This window comes from Amblyomma americanum, chromosome 4 (genome assembly GCF_052857255.1).
Source record: "Amblyomma americanum isolate KBUSLIRL-KWMA chromosome 4, ASM5285725v1, whole genome shotgun sequence".
In the NCBI taxonomy this organism is placed as follows: domain Eukaryota; kingdom Metazoa; phylum Arthropoda; class Arachnida; order Ixodida; family Ixodidae; genus Amblyomma; species Amblyomma americanum.
The window spans coordinates 113,757,813-113,779,997 of record NC_135500.1 but is presented as its reverse complement, the minus strand read 5'-3'; the positions used below and the strand labels follow the sequence as shown (position 1 = coordinate 113,779,997).

Genomic DNA, 22,185 nt, shown 5'->3' with positions numbered 1-22,185 from the left:
CCTGATATTTCGTTTGTCTCGCCTTTATTTATGGCACGATGCTCTGGTTTCGACTTTAAGTCGACCCCCCACTTCAGATTTTCACATTTTTGAAAAATAGGTCGACTTACAATCGTGTAAATATGGCATCATAAGCAACCTTGTGGTTGGTGGTTGAACTCGAATAGGCCAGTAGTCAGTGCATGAGAACTCTTTATACTTCAGATAGATACGGTAATCCCTCGTTATAACGAAGTCAGCGGGACGGCAAAAAATTTCGTTATAAGTGGTAATTCGATATAAACGACCACCCGAGAAAATATAAAGCAGTCGAGCTTTAATTGCGCCACAACAGTGAGGAAGTAAAAAATACAATGTATTCAGTGAAGCAAAACTTTATTCAGGTGCAAAAAAGGCAGTGAGCCTTGGCTGTTTCAAGTTGTTACCGAGCGCGTGCAACCCCTACTCTAATCTCTCTGCTCTAATGCTCTAAATGCCGTGGCTCGAGTCTGCGGTTGTGTTTGTTGTGCTCAAAAAACGATTAGCCGCTCATTGTAGGTACACAGCGCGATCGTGAAAACTAAACGGTTTTGCAATAGGGGCTTCGCATGATTACTGGGCAGTCTTTTTTCCCGATGTGTACAGTTGTGAAGTTTGCAACTGAGTTTTTCGGCGAGAGTTTTTCGACGACACTGTGCTAATTCTACGGTTCAGGTGTCAGTGTTCGCGCAGCGTCGCGCCCACACCGTTGACAGATGTCTAGGAATAAAATTCAATGACCCTACCACGCATTTAGACCGTTTGTCTAGTCGGATGGAGCGAATCAAGCATGACCGGCTCAAGAAAATCGCCGGGGAAACACCGTGGTTGCGTTGACCCGCCATGTTGACAGCCTGACTCGCCGCTGGCGACGCTCGGATTTTTCGTGTTTTCAGCAAGTTATCAATCTAGTTGCACTGTCAAAAGTGCAACGAAGCTAAGGGCAGTGTTTTATTGCGATGCAGGCCGATCTTGACGAGCGGCAAGCAGATTTCTAGACCGGCTTCCCCAAAGTCGTCTTCCCGATTTGTTAAGGTGCGAATATAGTCCAACTAAATGCAAGCAAACGTGCGCACGTTGCGTTGCGTTGGTGAAACAGCTCCGTCTATAGTTCGACGCACTGCAGCGGCCAACGTAACCGGCGGCTGCCAGCATGCCTCGACGGGCCCGGCGCAGATTTGGCTCCTGCTCCAATTGCGCGCCGGCGCCGCCGACTGCGTTGACCCACAATGCATCGCGCGGAGAAAAATGGTCGATGCCAGTGCAAGCGGCGTGAGTGCCGAGAGCTGCCCAAATATTGAAATTGTGCCGGATATCGTTGTGGAACGGTTTATCAAAGCCATCAAACACTCTTGTGTATACGCCACCAAAAGGCTGGACTTCAGAGACCACCAGGGCAAAGAGAATGCTTGGCGACAGAACGCAAAGCACCGGTCTCTCCACGGGTGAGTTGTTCCCGTGGAGAGAGCGATCTTTCGCACATACATCAAGCGCCTGCGCTTTCGCCGCAAGCGGCGGACTAGTAACACGAGAGCAAGTTTCTGTCGCGCGGATAACACCCTAGCCATGTTTCCTCAGCCATGTTTCCACGTCCTCAGGTCGTGACAATATAGTAGCTGCAATGTCGTGGATGGAACGAAAGGATGAGGCAACGCAGAAAAAGGCGCGAACGGAATTCAAACTGCCCGCGTGTCGACGATCGGCGCGCGAGGCGGCGCGCATCGTCTGGGTGCATCGGAGTATAGAGGGGGTGGCGCTTCGGCCGGCGCAGTGAAACCGGCGTAGTGCGACTGACTGTGAGCAATGCGTGCCTGCGAGCTGAACACGTTGGACTATAAATGCGCCTTTAACGTAGCTCCTCGCGTTGAACACGGCAAAGGGAATGCGACCAGCAGTCGCTTGCGGCCAGGCAGCAGCTCGACAACACCGTTTTTCACACAAGCAAGCGCGACCTGCGGTTCGCCTTCTCGTTTGAAGCGAAAACTCTCAGGAGTGACGTTTTCGTGTGCTTTCAAGAGTTTCGTCTGCTTTGGCCGATGTGAAACGGTTATGCTTAGCGACGACTACGACAGCCAGGGAGCAGCTAAGTTCGTTGCCGAAAGCTCACCTCGCTCGCTACTCGCAAGTGTGAATGGGCTCATAATCGGAGGGACACTTTTTTTGTGCTTTTTGGCATGTTTCAGCGCCAGAAATGCTCTTTAGAGCGGTAAAATCTTGCTGCACCCGATGGAATGGTACGGCGCAAGTCTGCCCGCGGTCTTTTGGCCACTTTTCGGCATCCAAGAGACCAGTTTTTTGGCATCGCAAAGCGTCACGAAAATTTTATTTTCATTTGGATTCTATCACGGGGGACACGGCGGCGATGCCTCCGCTCGCCACTTCGCTCTAAGCGGGTCAAGCTCTTCGTGCGCTTCGAGTAATGCGACCTCAAATGCATGTGTTTGGGTCGGGACCGGAAGAAATTTCGAATAAAACGATATTTCGAGTAAAGCGATTTCGTTATAACGAGGGATTACTGTAAATACGGCACACTTGGTACTTGTGCTCAGCAGCAGAGAGCCACAGCCATTTAGCCACCACAGCATTGCTTAACAATTTGTTTTCTTGGTACAAGCAGTGAATCAACATGTAAATATGTACAGTCGCCGACTGTTTCGGACTCCAAAAATTAGGACATGCTTGATTACTCGGACTGCTTCGCAGCAACGCCACTCTCCTCAAAGACCATAACGTATAACAACTGCCGAAATTTCGGACGCGTGCAACCTCTCATGTGATTTTTCGGACACTCCTTGAGCCAACTCAATCGACAGCATTTGCCTCTACCGACTCTGGCCGATGCGTGGTTCGACTCCCTGGACGCCATTTTTGTTTTGAACTGTGCCTGCTTGCTGCCCCACGCCCGCTCACCATCATAGTTTCTGTGTGTTCTGGTAGTGACTACAGCAGTTCCGGTGTCAGCTTAGTCGCCTAAGCACCTAAGCCAAGCCATGTCTAATCAATCCAGCAGACGATTCGCTTCTTTCTTCATGTACAATGTTGCGAGTAGGCCATGTTTTTAGTTTGTGCGAGTGGTTGCGTGGGTGTTTGCCTTTTGTGCTGTGTTGAGGTTGCGGAGATTCAACTCGGCATTGGAAACATTGTGTCAAGTGGATAATGGCACCGACAGTGGCCGCACAGTCTGCGGCGGGGAATACTGGCAAGCGTGGTGAATATACAAGAATGACAATGGCAATGAAGCGGATCCCGTGGTGGCCCAGAATCTGCCGCCGTCCGATGTGCTCCCTACTGATGCTGATCCCGTGGCGGCCCAGGACCTGCCGCCAGGACCTCCCACTGACGCCAAAAGTGTTCTTCGAGACCTGCGCATTGGTGGCTTTGCGATTCTGGACACTGTCTCATTTGACAGTTTCTCAGATGCTGACAGTGCTGTGCTGACATGCGCAGAACTCGACGATGACGAAATGATTCATCAGGTTTCTGCTGCCCCGCCGAACGATGACTAGGAGTCTGAAGAAGATGCAATACATGCGCTGCTGCTGCCGTTGTACGCGGACCTTGTACATGCAGTGACTGTGCTTTCAGCTGCCTATAATGACCGCACAACCCTCTCCGAGATTCAAGCTGATCTGAGTGCACGTAAACGGAGCAGCGTGCAAAAGCACATTCACCATTTATTTAAGCCTATTGCCGAGCCCGAGTAAGTACATGAAAATAAAGGGTTTCTTCTTTTTTTCTTCTGAATCTGTTTTTTTCGAACACCTGTTTATTCGGACTTTTCCGCGGTCCCTTTGAGGTCCGATTAAATGGTCGGCGCCTGTAGTACGAACTTTTTCTTTCCTGTCACATAGTGAATGAGGGCAAAACACAGCACCATATTTGAACAGGACAGACTTCTGCTAGCACACTGATTTGACAAACTCTTGCAATATGCATCCACTTCATTTGTAATGAAACAACTCTGTAAAGGCACTAAATTTGACTTGAGAAAACAAGAGGTACCACAAATGTGAAAAAACTTATTACTGTTTCAATATCAGCACAGTTTGCTGCGCTTCATCCATAAGAATCCAAAACAGTGCAGCCATTTCCACCCCTCTTACTGTAAAAAATTTAACGAATAAACAAGTTAAACAGAAAGACAGAAAACTTCCAGACGTTTTGTCCAACCCATTCGCATGACGACGCCACTTTATGCGGACACTCTAAAGAATGTGTGCATTCCCTTTGGCATACACTGTTCCCAGGTGGAACAGTTTGAAAACAGTCAGGCAATAGGAAGCATGTATCCCGAAGGCTGCAGTCACTAAAGCCCCTCACCTGGAGGTCAGTGATGATGCTGTGCTGGACATCTTCCTTCTGCTCCTGCAGGAAGTGGTAGCTGACCGCGTTGAGCGTGTACGACCGCAGCTTGTAGTCCCGCAGCAGCACCTGCACGCACCCATTGGTGTAGGGGGTGGAGAACAGAGAGCATGCAGATGAGCTCGGACCACTTGCAAGCAGCAGCTTCAACACTTTTCAGTGGTCAATGGACTTGGTAATTGCAGTGCTGGGCCTGCACCTGTCAGCTCAATGTTAGACATTGCCAGCTTGGCCGTGCATCTCAAAATAGTGCATGTATCATTTTACTCAAGAAAAAAAAAAGTGAAGTCACTAGAATGCATTTGGCATGAGTACAGAAGGCGCATGCAGCCTATGTTAGACCAGCGATGTAAGGGACTAGGATACAGACACTGTGTCTGTGTAGCAAAGTGGATTGTTTATCCTTGGGCACCTGTCTGCATTTTTGAACAGCGGCATTTGAACTGCAAGTTCCGCAGCAGGTACACTATATTTGTATATTTTAGTTGCTCCATACGATTCGTGTTGCAAATACTGAAGCTACTTTACCTTTCTTGTCAAGCATGCAAAGTAGAGTTCTCAACACCAATGCTTATTATTCAACAACCAGGTGCAAAAGTGCTGAGTCATTAGACAGGTTCTGTAGCGGGCTTACACAATGAAGGTTGCACCAGAATGTCATTTAAAAAAAATGAATGCTAGCGAATAAAGCATGGCGTTTGCAAAAGTCGAAGACATGCTCCTCTTTGCAAATGAACCCCTGGTGTCACCTGGAGAAGGTCGAACTGGACACGGCCCTCGATGGTGACCACCTTGTTCTCGCGGCGCCCCATCTGCTTGGACTGCATGACGGCATCCTTGAGCAGGGTCTTGCAGTTGCGGATGCGCCCCAGGAAAGGGAATGTGTCCACGCGCAGCTGCTTCGCCCGGTTCATCAGGTAGGGGAAGTCAAAGTTCTGAATGTTGTAGCCCGTGATCACATCAGGGTCCACTTCGCGCACAAAGTCGGCCCATTTCTGCAAGAAATACAGAGAAAAACAACGAAAATTGTGAGGCCACCGAGTGAACAAATGAGTCGGTGACTGTGCTGGCGAGTGGGTGAGTGATACTCTGTCACACAGGCACCGCAAGGGCCTCTGAGAATTGAGCCCCTATGCTCAAGGGTGTGCGCAGTGCAGCTACACGACACAAGAACTGCACCTTTGCCACTAAGACCTTTGGAGGTGAGTCCTTGAGAGCCTGAAGGAGCGCCTTTGTAAACCTGCGGTTGCAGCACTACCCATCGTAGAAAAGTAAAAGCAAAGAAGGATCACGCTAAGCTGCTAACAATGCTTAAAAGCATTTTAAAATGTAAAAAAAAAGTTTGTCTCCTATACTTTTTAGGGCGGGTGTTTGTATTTTATGCTCAGATCTCTAGGCAGTAAAAATGTTCCAGCAACACTAGCAGCACAGAGTTCCCTGGTGGCCAAAGTGATAAACAAAACCTACTTCAGCTGGTGCAAGAACCTGTCAGCAGTTATTTTATAGACGAAGTACGAAGAAATAAATTTCTAACCTCCACGAATCAATTAAATACTCCACTGTAATTTTAAAACCCTCAGCCACCTTATGCACAGCAACAGTCCTAAAGCTACACGACTGTTCCAGCCCTGGGCTGCAACATGTGGCTGTGTTGCTGCTCCTTTAATGTTTAGCTCCTTTGGGGAAAAGGGGCCCCTTTGCTGCAGAGGCCTTCTAGAAGTGCTCTGTGACAGGGATATAAGACTTGTCCGTAAATTCGCCTTTGATAGTAATACTACCACCGAGACAGGGCAAGAGGAGAGCCTAGCATGCCATGTGACCATCTTAAATTTAGCCACACAACTGAATTAACTGTCATAAGGGAGTAATTCCTCAACAAAAGTGAAGCCATAAGGCTGCAAAAGAGAGCTATACAGATCTTGCAGAAACTTTGTTTTTCAAGAAAAATTCGTCTTGGTTTGGGGTTCAAACCGGGGACTATCGCCTGTCCAGGGCAGCCGCTCTACCAAGTGAGCTAGCCAGGATGGCTAGGAAATGATAGAGCGACAGCAAATTGATCTATAACTCAAAGTGGGAAAGCTGTTAGTCAAATGGTTAGAGGAATCCTCCAATGTGGAGTAAATTTGTAATGGGAGAGTAATTACACTGTATTTATACGATTGTATGTCGACCTATTTATCAAAATCTGAAAATCCAAAGTGGGGTGGGAAGGGGGCGGGGTCGACTTACAATCAAAACCAAAGCATGACACAATTAATAAAGGCGAGATAAACGATATATCAGCCATTCTACAGCGTGGTTGCATTTTTGCTGTGCGTCTCCGTTGCATCGCTCTTGGTGCTGGCCCTGAGCAGCTGCTATGTCAACGCGCAGAACTGGCATCCCCTCCCTGTCCGTCGATATTCAGCAAACCGGCCCCCCCCCCCCCCCCCCCCCCCCCCACTCCCCAAACGTGGCTGCAATTATGGCTGCTGATAAGCAGCGGTGGCCCGATAACTCATTCTGGCTCTACTCTTAATAGGAGTCCTCCAAGTTTTTCTTTTTAACTTTCAACTGCGTACTCGGAGCTCAAGGGAGCGTCAATAGTTGACGGAAGGGCCGCTGTTCCAATCGCGGCGGCACTGTCACTCGGAACGGCAGCGGTGGCGGGGAGTGTTGGTAGCCGACGGAAGAGCTGACGCCGCTCACGCGTAGTTCCTCTTTGGCTGTGACGCATTTGACTGCTGCTGGCCCCGTTTAACAAGTATTTAAAACAGTGCTTTGACAGTCGTCATTCGTGCTCTGGGTCCGGTAAGCGACCGGCACTTGTTCACAGGTACATTAAAGATCGCTGTCGTTCTTCACGCCGAAGAAATGAACAACTGCATGCCGGGGCGCAAGTTCGACGTTCGCAACGGATGATACAGGTGTGGCAGCTGTTCCACGCGATGTCGTGATGCAGTTGTTTGCGAAGTGCAGGATTTCGCTAATCAACGACATTAGAACAACGTGCTGTGGGACCAGAGCTGCAATCACGACGGCAACGCTAGTTGGACGATGGCGCAAGTGTGGACGAGTAGTCCAGTGACTACTACATTTTCGTTTTGGAATGTGCCCACGAGCGTGCCCGTGCGGGGCAGCAGATAGCGGCTGGCAATAAGAGGGGGCTGCAAGATAATGCTATCATATTCTATTATTAAAGGCCAAGCTTAAACCACCTCCCAAGTTTTTTTGTTTTTTTCTGAAATGTGATATGGGGGTGGGCGGCCAACTAACATTCGAGTCAACTTACAATCGTGTAAATACAGTACCCCAATTATTACAAATCTGTTCTGTCTTGGGGATTCCTCTAAATACTGGACTAATGAATTGCCATTTTATTCCCTGAACCAAGTGTCACATGAATCAAGGATTTAAAACACACTGTGTGTGGCTTGTCTGCAGTGCACGGTACGGTTTGGTCTGCTCAGTGGTGGAACACATAGGCTTTTTGTAGCAGCTTTTGCGACAGAGGAAATTGGAATTTATAGCAGCAATTTCAGGTTTTTCAGTATAAAAAATGGTTAGCAGAAATTTCAGTTGTTGTAGCAAACAAAAATGCATTTTGTTGCATAATTTCAACTGCTACAGAACGTAGCAGAGCGTTTATGGCACAGTTTCAGCATACGGGGCAGGCAAGTTCAGGTGTTCAGCACAAGTCATGGTAAAATAAAAGAAAGGTAAGAAAACCTGGAATGAAATGATTCTGTCTTAAGGCACTGTTATTTACTTTAAAAAGCTTTAACATGCAGAAATGGAAAATGATTTCACCGAACAAAATGCAATTTTTGTCCAACTGAAAAGGCAATGATATATGCAAACAAATTTGACAAAGTGCAAAAATGATTACCATATTTACTCATTTTAATGTGCCCTCAATAGTGACACGCACCCTTTTCTCATTGGCAGAAAAAAAAAAAGTGCTAGCCTTCAACTGTAATATGAACCAGATTTTTATGTTTCATTAGAATCTTTTCATTTGGAACAAGCAACCTTTATTGCAACCACTCTAATGTCACACAGTAAACGATGTTGCTGGCTCAGTCACCTTTCTGGCAGATGCCTGTTCACCTCCAAGCAAAAATTCACATCTTTTCACGAAGTTCGTATTCAGGCACCCGCTGGATTTGAACTACATCCACGTTTTGCTTTTCTGCATTGCCAGCTTCATTTCCCTGACTTTCATAGCCACAGGCTTGTGGCCTGCTCGCTGTTGCTGCATGAAGTCGGCAAGCTACTCTACCATCTTTGAAAACTGGCCCTCCTTTGGCTGGCTGAAACCCTTCAGAGTCGACTTGCTGGCGAAAATACTGTTCCTTTGCTTCCACCAATCACGCACCGACGCTTCAGGAAAACCAAATGTGCGTGAGGCCCCCCTATTGGCACTTGCTTCTGCACATCAGATCACCTTTCTTTTTTTTTTAAACCAGGTGTTATGTGAACTCAGAGCATCTCTGCAACCTATATGTTGGCTCAAGTCTAGGTTGGAGCCTTGCTGACAGGACACTTTAGGAGTTCGTGAGGCCTACCGGTATTAACAACAGTTAGGCTAGGCACGCCGTAGCCTCGTTTATTACCCTCGCCTGATTATCGGCGCCAAGGTCAAAGGATGCCGACCGCCACACTGCAGTCTGGGATGAGAGCGCCTCATCAAGGCAAGCGCTGGAATTTGGTGCTCGCATCACAGACTACCCATTCCGCGCACTGCGTTTGGTCCACACCGCAGGTCCAGCCAGTGTTTGAACTGCATGCAAGCCAGGAGCATGCGCCTATAGGCGCACAATGAAACGCCCTCCCTAGACTTCCTTGCACCTCGCCCGCAAAGGGTGCTCGCAACCCAGAATGGTCGGTAAGAATGGTGGAATGACTGCACTGAAGCAAATGGCCGGGCATGGATAATGTAGGAGGCTATGGGCAGGTGAAATCGGTGCGCAAAAACCACCAAACTGCCATTCTGTGATGTCTATGACAGTAGGGTGTTGCTGGGAAAGTTTAATTTACGTGCTCAGTTCTAATGCACATGTCACTTTAAGGTGAATTTTTCCGGTAAAAAAGTGTACGTTAGAATTGAATAAATAGGGTATGCCCTTGAACTAAAACTTGCAGATATTATTTGCTGACTCTTTATAAATGCTTCCAGCTTAGACAATGCAATGGCAAGCAGTGCAATTTGTGAAATGAAGTTCGAAGTTGCTAATGAAGGGGCACGAAGCGGCGTACTGCTGGCGAAACTTGACAGCTTGCCAAATGAGGAGTGGCAGCTCGGGCTAACATGCTTGTGGGATAGGTTGTGCAAATAATCGAATGTTTGAATATCGAAGCAAATAATACGGTATTCGATTTGGGCTTCGCAGCGAATAGCGATATTTGGAAGCCTCGAATATTTTCGAAGTATTTTGAAGTTCGAGAATTCACGAAAATATGGCGCTGGAACAAGTCGATGGTATTATGTACGCTCTAACACTTGCACGCAATCACACCACTCAGAATGTCGGCATGCGCCGTGCATAAGGTGCGGTTGGTTGCGTCGCTGACAAGTGCACATTATGGGACAAAGTTCAGATGCGAAAGCGGATGACTCACGCCATTGCCTCAGCTACAAGTGCACATCACACGTGCGCAGTACGTGACTGTATGCTGTGCAAATGAGGTGGGAGAAATTGCAGCATCACATGTGCCGCGTCCGAAATTTCAGCCATGGCTGTACCATCAACCCTATGGGATGCGTGAATCAGTGTGGCGCAAGCCCAGGGTGTGAATAATGTCAGAAATTCCAGTGTCTGAAAAATCTGCCAGAAACTATATATTTAAAATCAACAGCATGTAAACAATCGCATGGTAAGGACTTGAGACAACGATGCTTAGTGCACTTTGGCTTGCTGCTGTTTAAACACTGCCTAATGCAAGCTTGGAAGCATTTAACTCTTATTTTGTTTCAATTCTTATTTCAGTTGCCTTAGTGAATATTGCAAAGGAAGTCTTTCGGCGCATGCTACCAAGCTCTAATGAATTGCCTCTTTTCTTTTACAATTGCATTTGTAGTCGCAAACTATTCGCTTTGATTCAAAAATATTCGCCTCACTTCGAACCTATTCGAACAAAATAACTATTCGCGTCGCATTTGCTTCAAACTGAAGATCCACTATTCGCACATGCCTATTGTGAGGCCATACCTCTTCCTCTCCCTCAAAATTCCTGGTGACCAGTGCCGGCAATAAAATTCCACCCCAAATGCAGTGTTCTTGACAAGACACAGGCTGCATGGCTCTAGAGTGTCAGCTTCTCAGCACACTGCAACGACAATCAGCGTAGTTGTCTCTGCAGCCATTGAGTTGAGCTCATAATATTGGAAGTTAGTTAAAATTCCCACATTAGTTTTGGTGTTGCTTAAAATGGTTCACCAAAGTGGCGGTCATGTCTGGTGAAAATTTAAGTGTGCTTTCTAAATAGTGCCAGCCAGCTTCAGTTCAATAACTCTATGGAAATTTTCTGAATAATGTGCAGCATGCTTGCATGTTGCGTGAATTCTGTAGTGAACAAAGCTATGCTGCAGGGCAGAGCATGGCCAGTACTGTGCACGATACAGTTGCATGGCCTGGCTCCTAACCTTTTGCTATGTCATCCACCATTTCTTGTTCCATGTAGCTCAAAATACACAGTTTCAGACTGATGCATTAAAATTGTGCAGGGTGAAAGCAGTCACCCTGAAAACACTACCCTGTCGCCTGCCCAGCCTTTTATGGTGGTGACTGAAAATCACCGCAACACCGGCTGTTAAGAGCCTCACGGGGCTTTCAAGTCTCCTGCACCTAAAATTCATGGGCCATTTTCTCCGAATTGATTTTCTGCCTTGTATGGTTGCTCACTGTAGTGAGCGCTGTGAGAAAAAAATCCCCGGAGATGCAACCTAGGTGGGACACCTAGGTCACGTGACCTTGTGGCACTATACAACCTGCCTATCGGATTGTGAGCAAACTGATCACCGTGGAAGGTAGCAGTTAGATTAATGATTGGTCGTGATAAGTTGCTCAAGAAGAGCAACCTGGGTCGCACAATCACCACCGGTGGCTACATGTGCCATCGCAGGGCAGTGGCGCATCGCTTAACTGCTGCACCAGTGCAACAGGAGTGGTATGAGGACTCCCAGGGATCTATGAATGTAGAGTCGAGAATGACCAATTCCGTATTGATGCATTAATCTATTAACCCTATTCCATAACTGAATAAACTTCTGAGGGCAAGGCAAGCCCGTTTATTCCAGATACTGTGTCTGGAATTAGTGATGAAGAATTAAAATTTGGCCAATGGAAGTCTTATCAATGATACTAAATTCAGTGCTGTGCTAAAATTTCTCAGCAAGGAAATAATTTAAAAGAAAAGACAATGTCTTGCCCTGAAGTATCTATCCAGGAATCACCATAATGTATTTCACACAGCCAACAAATTTTGTAAATCCTGCAGGTCTGGGATAAGGAAACTTTGTAAACCATTTTGATATACACTTGTAACTTGACAACCAGCGTGCAGCACGGCTCGACGAAAGTTTGCAGTTGTTCAAAAATCTGTGCTATGAGTCTACCCTGAAAATTTCATTCAGGTGTCTCAAGCAACAAAAAAAAGTTTGTGCTCAAGGGTAGCCTCCCCCATTAAATCAAGTGACAAGAAAATTTTTTATCCAATATTCTGGGCAATAAATAAATGGATCTTTAGCTATCAGACAAATGTCAACATAGCCAAGAGCAGCCACAATCGGTTTTTACCAGGAATAAAAGTTAGGCCTCAGTGTCTTTTTAAGAGAACCGCAACAGCAAAAAGTAGGTTTTCAAAAATGCCGTTTATGAAAATAGGTCACGGTGGCAATATTTTCGACTGAAAGACCATCGAGCCACTTCCATTATGTCCCTGCACCGTCCCAATAAAGTTTCTGGAATGATGTTAGGCCCCGTCTTCCATAAAGACTAATACCTTTCGTACTAGTTTGAAATTGCTAGAAATACTAGAAAATGTACAGCAGAACAAACAGAACTTCGCACACTGGCCCACGAAAGCCAATGAGCTGCACATACTTTGAGCAGCTCCTGCTCCCGCTGGTAGCTGAGCACCTCGCAGCCAGCAATGGGCGCGCAGGTGTTGAGGGTGAAGACGTTGCGGATGAAGGGGTCCTTCTCACCCTGACGCATCACCATGTTGGAGATCTGGATGACACTGTCCTTTTCCGGCTCGGGGAAAATGCCTGCGTTCACAGACACCCACAGGGCAGCTCAGTGGCAGTGTGCAATCCAGGAAATGTACTAAAAGTAAAGAATTTTCCATTAAAGCTGAAAAAAGAAGAAATATGGCAAGAGGACAGCATGCCTACGCTACTACCAGCAACTTTGGTTCCTAGTGAAAAGAGTCTGATGATTAAATGAAGCATGGGAAAGCTAGCAAGGCAATCTGTGCTGCATGCTCAGGGGAGCACAGAGCATGAACAATGCACAGGCAGAGGAACTAACTGAAGTGGCACCATATTTCTTGGGTTGATTACTGATGCGTGCCCATGAAACAAGTCAATTAGCCAAGCCAGTTGCATGACGCATCCCCTATTGTTGTGTCCCTTCTGCCATTGCTTCCCAGGGCTCCCTCTCCATCACCTTCACTCGCCGCGAGGTGTCCCCAACACATTCGTGACTGAGAACCCACTGCGTTAAATGATGTGCACCAGCTCACATCACGTACCCTTGCGGCCGGCACACTCGATGTCGAAGCTGAGGATGCGGAGGGGTGCAACACGTGCCCAGTTGCCTTCGGGCGCGTGGGCCACCATCTCGTCCCATGCCACGTCCACCTCCAGCTGTGCACGTGACACCCGACACCGAGGCCCCGGTTTGCTGTCTCGAACGGTGTACTTGCCCTGAGGCAGCTCAATCCAGCAGCAGCCCACCACGTGGGTGTCCACCATGAACCTGCATGGCAGGAAAGTGCCACGCTGCTAGCATCGTCCGCAAAGCTTTAACATACCAGTGCTATTAGACACAGGCACAAATTAAAATAAGGAAGAAATTACTCCTTAGCATCCACCCAAGTGCAATCATATGGCTTCCTCTGTAGCTGTATGGTGTGGGTGGATGCTACCGAGTAACTCCTTCCTTACTTGAAATCCACTCTATCTTGGGGGATTTCCCTAAACACAGTGGCATACAAGAACTTGTTTGGTTTAGATCACGTGAGGCATACACAAAAAATAATACTGTAAAGTAAAACCTCATTAATCCAACTCCTGTTAATTCGGAAATCCAGATAATTTGCAGTGCCAGCGTGGTCCCGGCTGAAGCCCATGCCAGTGTATGGGCTGAACGCTCAGATGCAGCTGGGTTCACACTGGTTAATTCGGATGGGTTCTTGACAGAGGGCTGAGTTGTGGGATGACCCGCAGAGAGAGGTCACCCGCATAGCCCATCTCAAGCCTGCATGGTGCAGTTTTGCTGCACCCTCTACCACGCATGCAATGGCTGGCGTGACAATGACTGTAAGCCAGCCGCTGAAAAATAATCCGACCACATAATTTCGCTCTCACTTTTCTTAGCTTTGCGCCAACTTGTGCTGATAGCAACAATCCACCACACATTGGCCATACAGTCAAGTACACATACCGCCATTTCAGACGCTGACTGGCGCATCAGTGGCCTTTTTAGAAGGTTTTGCGCCATTCCTGTACCAACGTGTTTCCTTTGCTTCCATCTCTGCGGTTCTTCCTTTTCTCCAGAGTGCCGAAATTGAGCGCTGGTCACACGCTGTTCGCAATCTCAGCAGTGAAACCTCCTCACAAGTGACGAAACCTCTAGTGAGCAAGCTCTAAAGCAACTGCATTGCATTGAAAAAAAAAAAACAAGTGCACAGGTCTTCATGCTTTGCAGCAGCTAGTACCAGTGTGAGCAGAGTAAAACATTTGATGGAACTGCAAAAAATTGTCGCCGCCACACAAATTTCAACTCAAAATCAGACAACCATCGCTCAGGTGCTCACCAGGTAGATCTACCATGATGCGAATGAATCTGGGCAGGATTTCGGAGCCCATTAGTCCAAACTAGTCCTTTGAAGTCCAAATTAACAAGGTTTTTTTTACAGCTGCTTCTTCATTCACTGCACCTCTGGCTCTTGTGGCAGGCTGGCATAAGAGTTGTAGCCAATCAAAACAAAGCAGCAATAACTGCCTTTACTCACATAATGAACCCACCTCCCACTTTTGTGTTGAGATTTTGGCTTTTTTTTTGCCTCGCATAAAAAAAAAATGTGCTCCTGACCTTTGGGGCTGGTGTTCAGCATGTTCTTTTTATCCCTCCCGGTGCCGCCAACTATCACAGAATTGTCGGATCACACTGTGATAGAGCAAACACTTAAAAAGAATGGCTTATTACGCTAGTAAATATGGTATATATCTTTCTTTTTTTTTTCCACCTTACATTACTTGGGCAGCAGTTTTAATGTCCAAATAATTAGTGAGCTGTTGAAACTGATTGAAACCGAAACCGAAAGAACACTAGAGAAGAAATTTGATTCTACAATGCAGGAAAATTCCATGTGGTAGTCCGCGCTGTAGGTGAATTCCAAAGAAGAAAACCTGAAAATGAAAATTTGCTGTCCACACTCCTTTAACATTTGCAAACCTTCTGCTTGTAGTGCAAGTCCGTCTGAGCTCAGACACTGAACTGAAGAGAAAGAAAATGATAAGTTTTCATAACACCATCTGAGCTTGCAGCATTCCCTTGATTTGTGGAAGTATGAAAAATAATCTATTGTGCACAGCAATGTGAAACACAAAGTGCATGTCCACTGGCTAATACACAAATTGGTCAAAGGACTTCACAATGTTCGAGACTGCATAATGTGACAAACACAGACAGTACACAGTAGTATGATAACACAACTCTCAAACAAGGCCCCAGAAACAGACTCCTTGGCCCTTTCAAGTGTTCTGTACACCATTGTGCACATTGTGAACCTGCAGCTTTTTCTCAAAGTGTGCTCTAGCTAGGACTAATTTCTTTGTTTCAGGCAAATTGAGCACACTTAATCTTGCAAATGGCACTGTTTTACGCCAACTATTGAATGCAGCAAAAAACATTTCCGCCATTTGCATGCTGACAAATTGTTTTTTTTTTTTTTTTCATCTCACAAAACACAAAATTATTCTATGTCCAAAGGATGTTCATTTTATAAATCCTAGCGCTTCATATTAGACTTTCCAACTATTCCGACACTTTGTAAGAAATTTTGTATGTACGTGTAAAAAATTACCTACTAGTGTTTTTCGTAAACTAAAGAATGGGCTTTCGTGAGGCCTGGATTTGCAATTTAGGACAAAGAATACACAATTGTTTTGAAACGAAATGATGAATGGAAGCTGAAATAACAGCCAAAGTTGTTTGGAGCAAAGACCATTCCGTCTAGCAACCTGGCACGATGCATTACAATAACCAGCATGCACGATGGTGTTCAGCACTGTGAGGTGCACAAATGATCCTCGAAGGATTTGTGAACGCAGTGCGTCCACAGTGGTGCATTGGACAGCACGTGCCAGCCCAGCGTTGCGGGTGTGTGCGAGGCAATAGCGACAAAGAGCATAGCGAGCATGAGGAGCGGAGAGCTGACGTGTAAAAAAAGTGAGGTGTTAAGGAATACAGCGCGGCGGAGTTCATGTCATTCAAGTGTGGAGGTGGCAGCCGTCGGACGTTGGGTCCGTGCTGCCGTGGACCTCCCTTGGATCACCGACGTAAGCCTCCTGCGTCCCTTTCAAGCTTAGAGGTGGCAGCCGATGGACTGAGGGTCCGCGTTGCCGAAAGGCACTCTTGGATAGCCTGCTTTAATCCTCTGGCATTTCGTGACGCCGTCGACGGGACCTGGCTACGTTTTTCCTGTGGCTGCCAAGTTCTTCGGGCTGTTGATGGGAGACCAGCGGCGTCTCCCTGTGTTCCTCTCAGCTCCTACTAGAATCTCAAGGGTGTTTAATCTAAATGCTAGGAGGGGATTTTAGTGGTATGGAATGCCTGAGGTGATAGGCAGAATGGCATCTGCCACTACAGTAGCAACTTTGCCGCACCACATCTGACGCAGCCGCTGCAATCAAATCAGAGATTATGCAGCTGCACTCTACAGTTTAACTGCCTTGTACATTCCTGCTCTGAAGGCGACTGGTTCAATGCCACCACTTAATATCTTTTAGAAGGCCTCAGCACAGTACATTCTTTCAGTTTTGCAGCGAGGTTTGCTTCAGCTTTGATAAAGTTTGAATTTCAAATATCAGCAGCAATAGAAAACCAATTGGAATGCAAGAGCAAAAATACAAAGCAGCAGTCAAGCATGCATGTGCCAAGTGAGGTACAGGGCTAGTGTCCTGTTGTGTCAGAGATGGCAGCCAGCTCCCCACCAAGTTTCAGGCCCACTGAACTACTGAACACCACCTACTGAGCACATGGTGAGCCCTGTTACACCACTGTAATAGCGCCCATACTTGCAAACTAGGGGAGTTACTCATAGCTCCCAGCCTTAGCTCTCACATTTCCTGGTCCATGTTATACATACAGCGTGAAGCCATTTCTGCTAAATCCACTTGCACTATTGTGCTATTCAAGGTGCAGTGACAAGTGACTCAAACGCTTCAGTGGACCTCAACCCTAACATATAATATTAGAAACCACACAGTCCTAATTTGAGTGCCTTGCCTTCCAGATAATCAAGACTAATGCCAAAGCCACGGTGTTACCTGATCTCAAAGTCGATGTTGCTCTCAAAGATGCGGTAGCTGGGTGCCCCATAAGGGTCGACAGACACACTGCCCGTCTCCAGAAGCCGTTTGGCAGGAGCGATGAGCCGTGGCAACACCATGGTGATCTTGAGGAAGGGTGTCTTGCCCTTGGAGTTGTAGCCATAGATACCTGCAGGAATTTCGGGAGCCCCAGTTTAACTGCAAAGGAAGTCGCACTACCAACAGGGGTGAATGAACAGCTTACTCGTTTATAGCAAGCCTGAACTGAGGTCATTTAAATGTATATTTACTTTGTTGTTACTGTTATGGACATGTAATTTTGAAGTGATCTGAGATCATTTATAACTCTTTTAATAAATAGAAGAATGTGCTTCTAAAAATGTGTGAGGGACACAATGCTAGAAACCAGTTTGTTCCTTTCACTTTCTGGTATGCAGTAATCTGTCAATATAATAGCTTTTTCTGTGTGCATTTGTTTTTCTTAGTCACCAAAAAGAACGAAGCAGAATTTCAAGGTTTCTTTGAAACTAATTTGAAATAAATGCACAAAAATGATTCGTGGCACTTGTCTGAGCCAAATGCAATGAAAAAGCAGCGAACAGCCCACCTGCAAAGTCCCGATGATACAATGCAACACTGTCCTTTCTGCGTGCACTCCTGTGATAGGTGACATAGCCTAACATGTTGCAACTATTATCAGTGAAGGTGGAAGCCTTTTATGCACACTCATTCTCTCAGCACTGGCACTGTTAGCTCCTTTCTCACTGCCCTTAATTTGCAGGAATGTGCAAACATTTGGTTGAATAGCAAAGTGTTGGATATTCGATTTGATTTGAATGTTTGGTATCCAAGTCTAAAAGTACTCATCTCAAGAGAATAACGTTTCTGAAGCACCAGCTTTGCGTGCTTTTCTGTTCAGTACACCCCCTTGGGGTGGTACTGCGGTGCGTATGCAGGCAAAGCCACGATTTCATGTTCACTTGCTAAGTGAGCGCGCCTCGCGCCTGCGTGTCCACAAGTATGCCAGAGCCAGCCTATGCACGCGCGCGGCAGCACACGCTAGCTGGAGCGAGCACGGTGCCTAGATCTGTACCTGCTAGGAGACGCTTGGCTCCCTCGACTTCTGCGGGACGGGTCTGAGATAACTGCAGCTGCCACAGTCACTCTTTTCTGCGTGAAATTTGCTAATCAAGCTCGCCAGCACAAGCACGAGATGGAGCAAGCATGAGACAGATGAAGATGGGTGCTTCCTTTTCAGATGCCTGACACGAGGTGATGTTGGGTGCACAGGCACACAGTGCGTACACCTACCTAGCAGGTGTCCACAGAGTCATCACTTAAAAGCAACAGGTATGCAACGAGGCAATCACAATTAAGACCAGTAGTTGGAGGTTCCACAGACAGATTTCGCACCTCACAAATACATTGGCTCTGCAGGTAGGTCGACTCCTCTAACTTCCAGTGGAGTTTTTGTGCAGAAATTCGGCACACTTACAATGAGTGTGACTAAGTTTGAATGCACTTTTTCTTTTTTTAATGTAATGGCCTTGTGTGTTCGAAAAATATGTTATTTTGAAAATACCTATTGTGCTTCAAAAGTGCATGCTTCTCTTTCTTCGTTTGCTGGTGGGCCCACAAACCAAATTCACTTTCCAACATGGTGCACTTTATCTGTTGGGTTTGTATGAACAACTTGATACAACTTGGAAGAGCATGCCGCAGGAAATTTGCATCTGATCCATTTGCAATTTTTTGCTCACAACTTCAGTGTACCTGGTACCGCAACACTTGCACTCTATGTGATTGTATGAACATGTTTTCACAACAAACAAGAACATGATGGGCTGGTCGTGGCAGTAGTACTGACAGAACTTATTAAGAAGCTCAAGCTAGAGTTGACAGAAAAAGGTGCTCATTTTATCAAAAGCACTAACCATATTGCTCGTGGTTCCCACTGTTGGCAAACAATACAGTACAAATGCAGAAAATGATGCTGGTCCAGACAGGACAAAAGTCTGTGGACTGCATGGTACATAAATGAAGCCGATAGCTTCAGTAATAGTCATTAACTGGACAGCACAACTGTGGAGGTGAAAGAACAGGATTCTGACTTTCACCTCCATAAGTTTCATGTCCACCCGGCGGATAAAAATAGAGCTATCGGCTTCATTTATGGAGCACACAGGGGACTTTTGTCCCCGACTGTACATACGCCATATGACCTATGCGGTACCCTTTCACAAGGAAGTGAGGTGACATTAAGGGCGCGGGGCATTAGTTTATGTAGAACAAGCCATCCCTTTTTGGAGGGGAGGTGTCACTGCGCTCAGTGGCCTGCCATTACACCTGGCAACTAAACAGGCACACGTACACGGTTGTCTACTCTTAGTGTGAGCACGCGAGCGCATGGCCGTGCTCTTTGGAGGGCCACTGCATTCGATTTGGCTGTGCATCGAAGTGCGGTGTCACATTACGCGAAGCACCAGGTTCAGGTCCATATTATTCTGTGCCACTTGGGTATGATGAGCGGCTGTCTAGTAAGCAGTGGCTCTCCAAAGAGCACGGCCTTGTGCATGCGTGCTCGCACTAAGAGTGGACGACCCTCTGTACATATAGTAGGTGCTTTCTTCCTCCAGAACGTTTTTTGTGAGTGGTCTCACAATTGCAGAGGGCACTCAGTGTAGGCACAATGTGTCCTTGTCAGGTGCCACTCTGTCACTGTCAACCTACACTGCTGAGGGCAGCCGGGAGACATACCTATCCACATTTTGTCACTAAAAATCTCAAAATGGATGGTTCTGGGTTTACTGGGTTTGCAAGCAGCTGCCCTTTCACTATTTCACTAGGAACACAGTAGGGTTGTGCGAAATTAGAAGGTTTCGAATATCGAAGCAAATAATGTAGTATTTGATTCAGGCTTCGAAGTGAATACACAGCAAAACCTCCAATATTTTCGAAGTATTGCAAAGTTCTTGCATTAAGGAAAATAAGAAGATGGATGAATCAATTGATGGTCTTATGTATGCATTGATACTTCTGTATGGCTACACTGCTCTGGATGTCGGCCCATGTTGTGCACACGACGCTGCAGCCGCATCTACAAACTCGGCCTTCGGCGGCGAAACGGTTCGGCACGTCGCCGCCGAGCACACCTATTGGGACAAAGCCCAGACACGAAAGCGAACACGATGCGACGAGAACTGCTCTGCGCCCACCACACGGAAGGCCCTAAAGACGCAGATGATAGAAAAGATAAGAATGCAGAAATACCAACTTAACAGAGGTGAGCACTCTGTCGGCGCTGGCAGTTGCGGTATTGCTAGACTTCGAAGCAGGCAGTACCACATTGTTTACATCCTTTGACCGTTGAACTGAGATGAGAGGTGAAACGCCAGTTATTTTCAGTACTGCGATTAGGAAGCCGAAAATGCGAGGTATTTTGATCAATCTTTGCTTTGAAGAGCACCGCCCTTTTTTTGCGCTCATGATCCTGGAGTAGGGGTTCGCCTCCCTTGCGCATCTGTGCCACCTTTTCGAGTGTTTAGACAAAAGTGATCGCCTCAGAAAGAGTTCCATTTCAACCTGCTCTCTTCAAGGATTGGTGCACCTTGCACCTTTGTGCAGCGGCACATATGGCGATGCAAGAGAGCATTCTTGCACCTCCTCGTGCTGGCCCACGCTGACGAGGCATCTCTGTCCGGAGCAGTGCAATGTGTAATGCTGCAAGGTTGGTCTATTCAAGGAGCCATCCCAGAAATCGTGGGTACCGTGTTCTCTGACTGGTACAATGCGGCATGCCACGTGCCACTGCCAGCGCGACGGCGGTGTGATCACTGACATCTTCCAACTTTTGCGTAATGGACGCCTCAGGCCATAGCCTCCTCTGGCAATAGTACAAACGCGTGATCACTCATGTCAAGTGCGGTCATGTCACTGTATGTCACGTGAATGAGATCGGAGAAATTGCAGCATCAGTTGCGTCACTTTTGAAAAATATGTCAGCAACTTTTATATTTAAAACCAGCAGTACGTAAAGGATGACATGATAACGACTTGAGACTATGATGCTTCGTGCATTTTGGCTGTTTGAACATTGCCTAACACAAGTATGAAAGTGTATATTGTTATATTTGTTAATTTTATGGTTTACGGGGGTTTAACGCCCCAAAGTGACTCAGGCTATGAGGGACGCCGTAGTGAAGGGCTCTGTAAATTTTGACCACCTGGGGTTTTTTAACGTGCACTGACATTGCACAGTACAAGAAAATTCGACCGCCGCGGCCGGAATCGAACCCGCGTCTTTCGGGTCAGTAGTTCCATTTCAGTTGCTTTCGTGAATTCTGCAAAGCACGTCTTTCAGCATATGCCATTGGGCTCTAATGAACGCCTTTTTTTTCGACAATTTTTTTTTTCACCTTTTTTTTGCTACTACATTCTGAGTTGCAAACTATTCACTTTGAAACAATTCAAACAAAATAACTTCAAAATTCACTATTCGCACATGCCAAGAACTCAGTCAATCAGTGCAATGCGACAGCACTTGACTTTCTTCAAAGCATGCACACATGCTCACACCACGCGCACCAGGAGAACAGACAGCACTTACTTTGCTTGAGGACCATGTCTACGCCAACAACTGTGTCTGACATGTTGTTCTTGTTGGACCGCATGTCCTTCAACACAGCCTTGTTCAGAGCATCCTGTTTTTGGCATGAAGGAGAGGCAATTGCACACAGTGTACGAGGGCAGAAAGCCAAACAGCACAAACGACAAGCAGACAGCCACAGCCACTTTGTAATTGACGGACACCTTACACAAACCCTGCACCAAGTTCTTAAATGGACCCAGAAAGAGGCTCTCAATAAAGGTGCGATATGTCTGGGATGTTAAAAGGTGACGGTTTATAGTTATCCTCCAGCAAGAATTACATATTTACACGATTGTAAGTCGACTCGAATGTAAGTTGACACCCCAATTAACATTTTCGAAAAATAAATAAAAAAAACTTTTGAGGTTGTTTAAGCTTGGCCTGGAATAGTTGA

The 22,185-nt window shown here is 46.6% G+C and overlaps 1 protein-coding gene across 2 annotated transcripts in view; it reads right to left on the bottom strand.

The window, feature by feature from the left end:
- Nucleotides 1-22,185, bottom strand: part of PolD1 (DNA polymerase delta 1, catalytic subunit) — a 79,099-nt gene that overhangs the window by 44,639 nt on the left and 12,275 nt on the right. For both annotated transcript variants that reach the window (XM_077661463.1, XM_077661464.1), the window contains exons 4-9: nt 21,750-21,843; nt 17,141-17,312; nt 13,117-13,343; nt 12,465-12,631; nt 5,130-5,375; nt 4,339-4,449 (exon numbers count right to left, since the gene is read on the bottom strand). In XM_077661463.1, the coding sequence (XP_077517589.1) occupies nt 4,339-4,449; nt 5,130-5,375; nt 12,465-12,631; nt 13,117-13,343; nt 17,141-17,312; nt 21,750-21,843 (1,017 nt within the window). The remainder of the gene's footprint in view (nt 1-4,338; nt 4,450-5,129; nt 5,376-12,464; nt 12,632-13,116; nt 13,344-17,140; nt 17,313-21,749; nt 21,844-22,185) is intronic.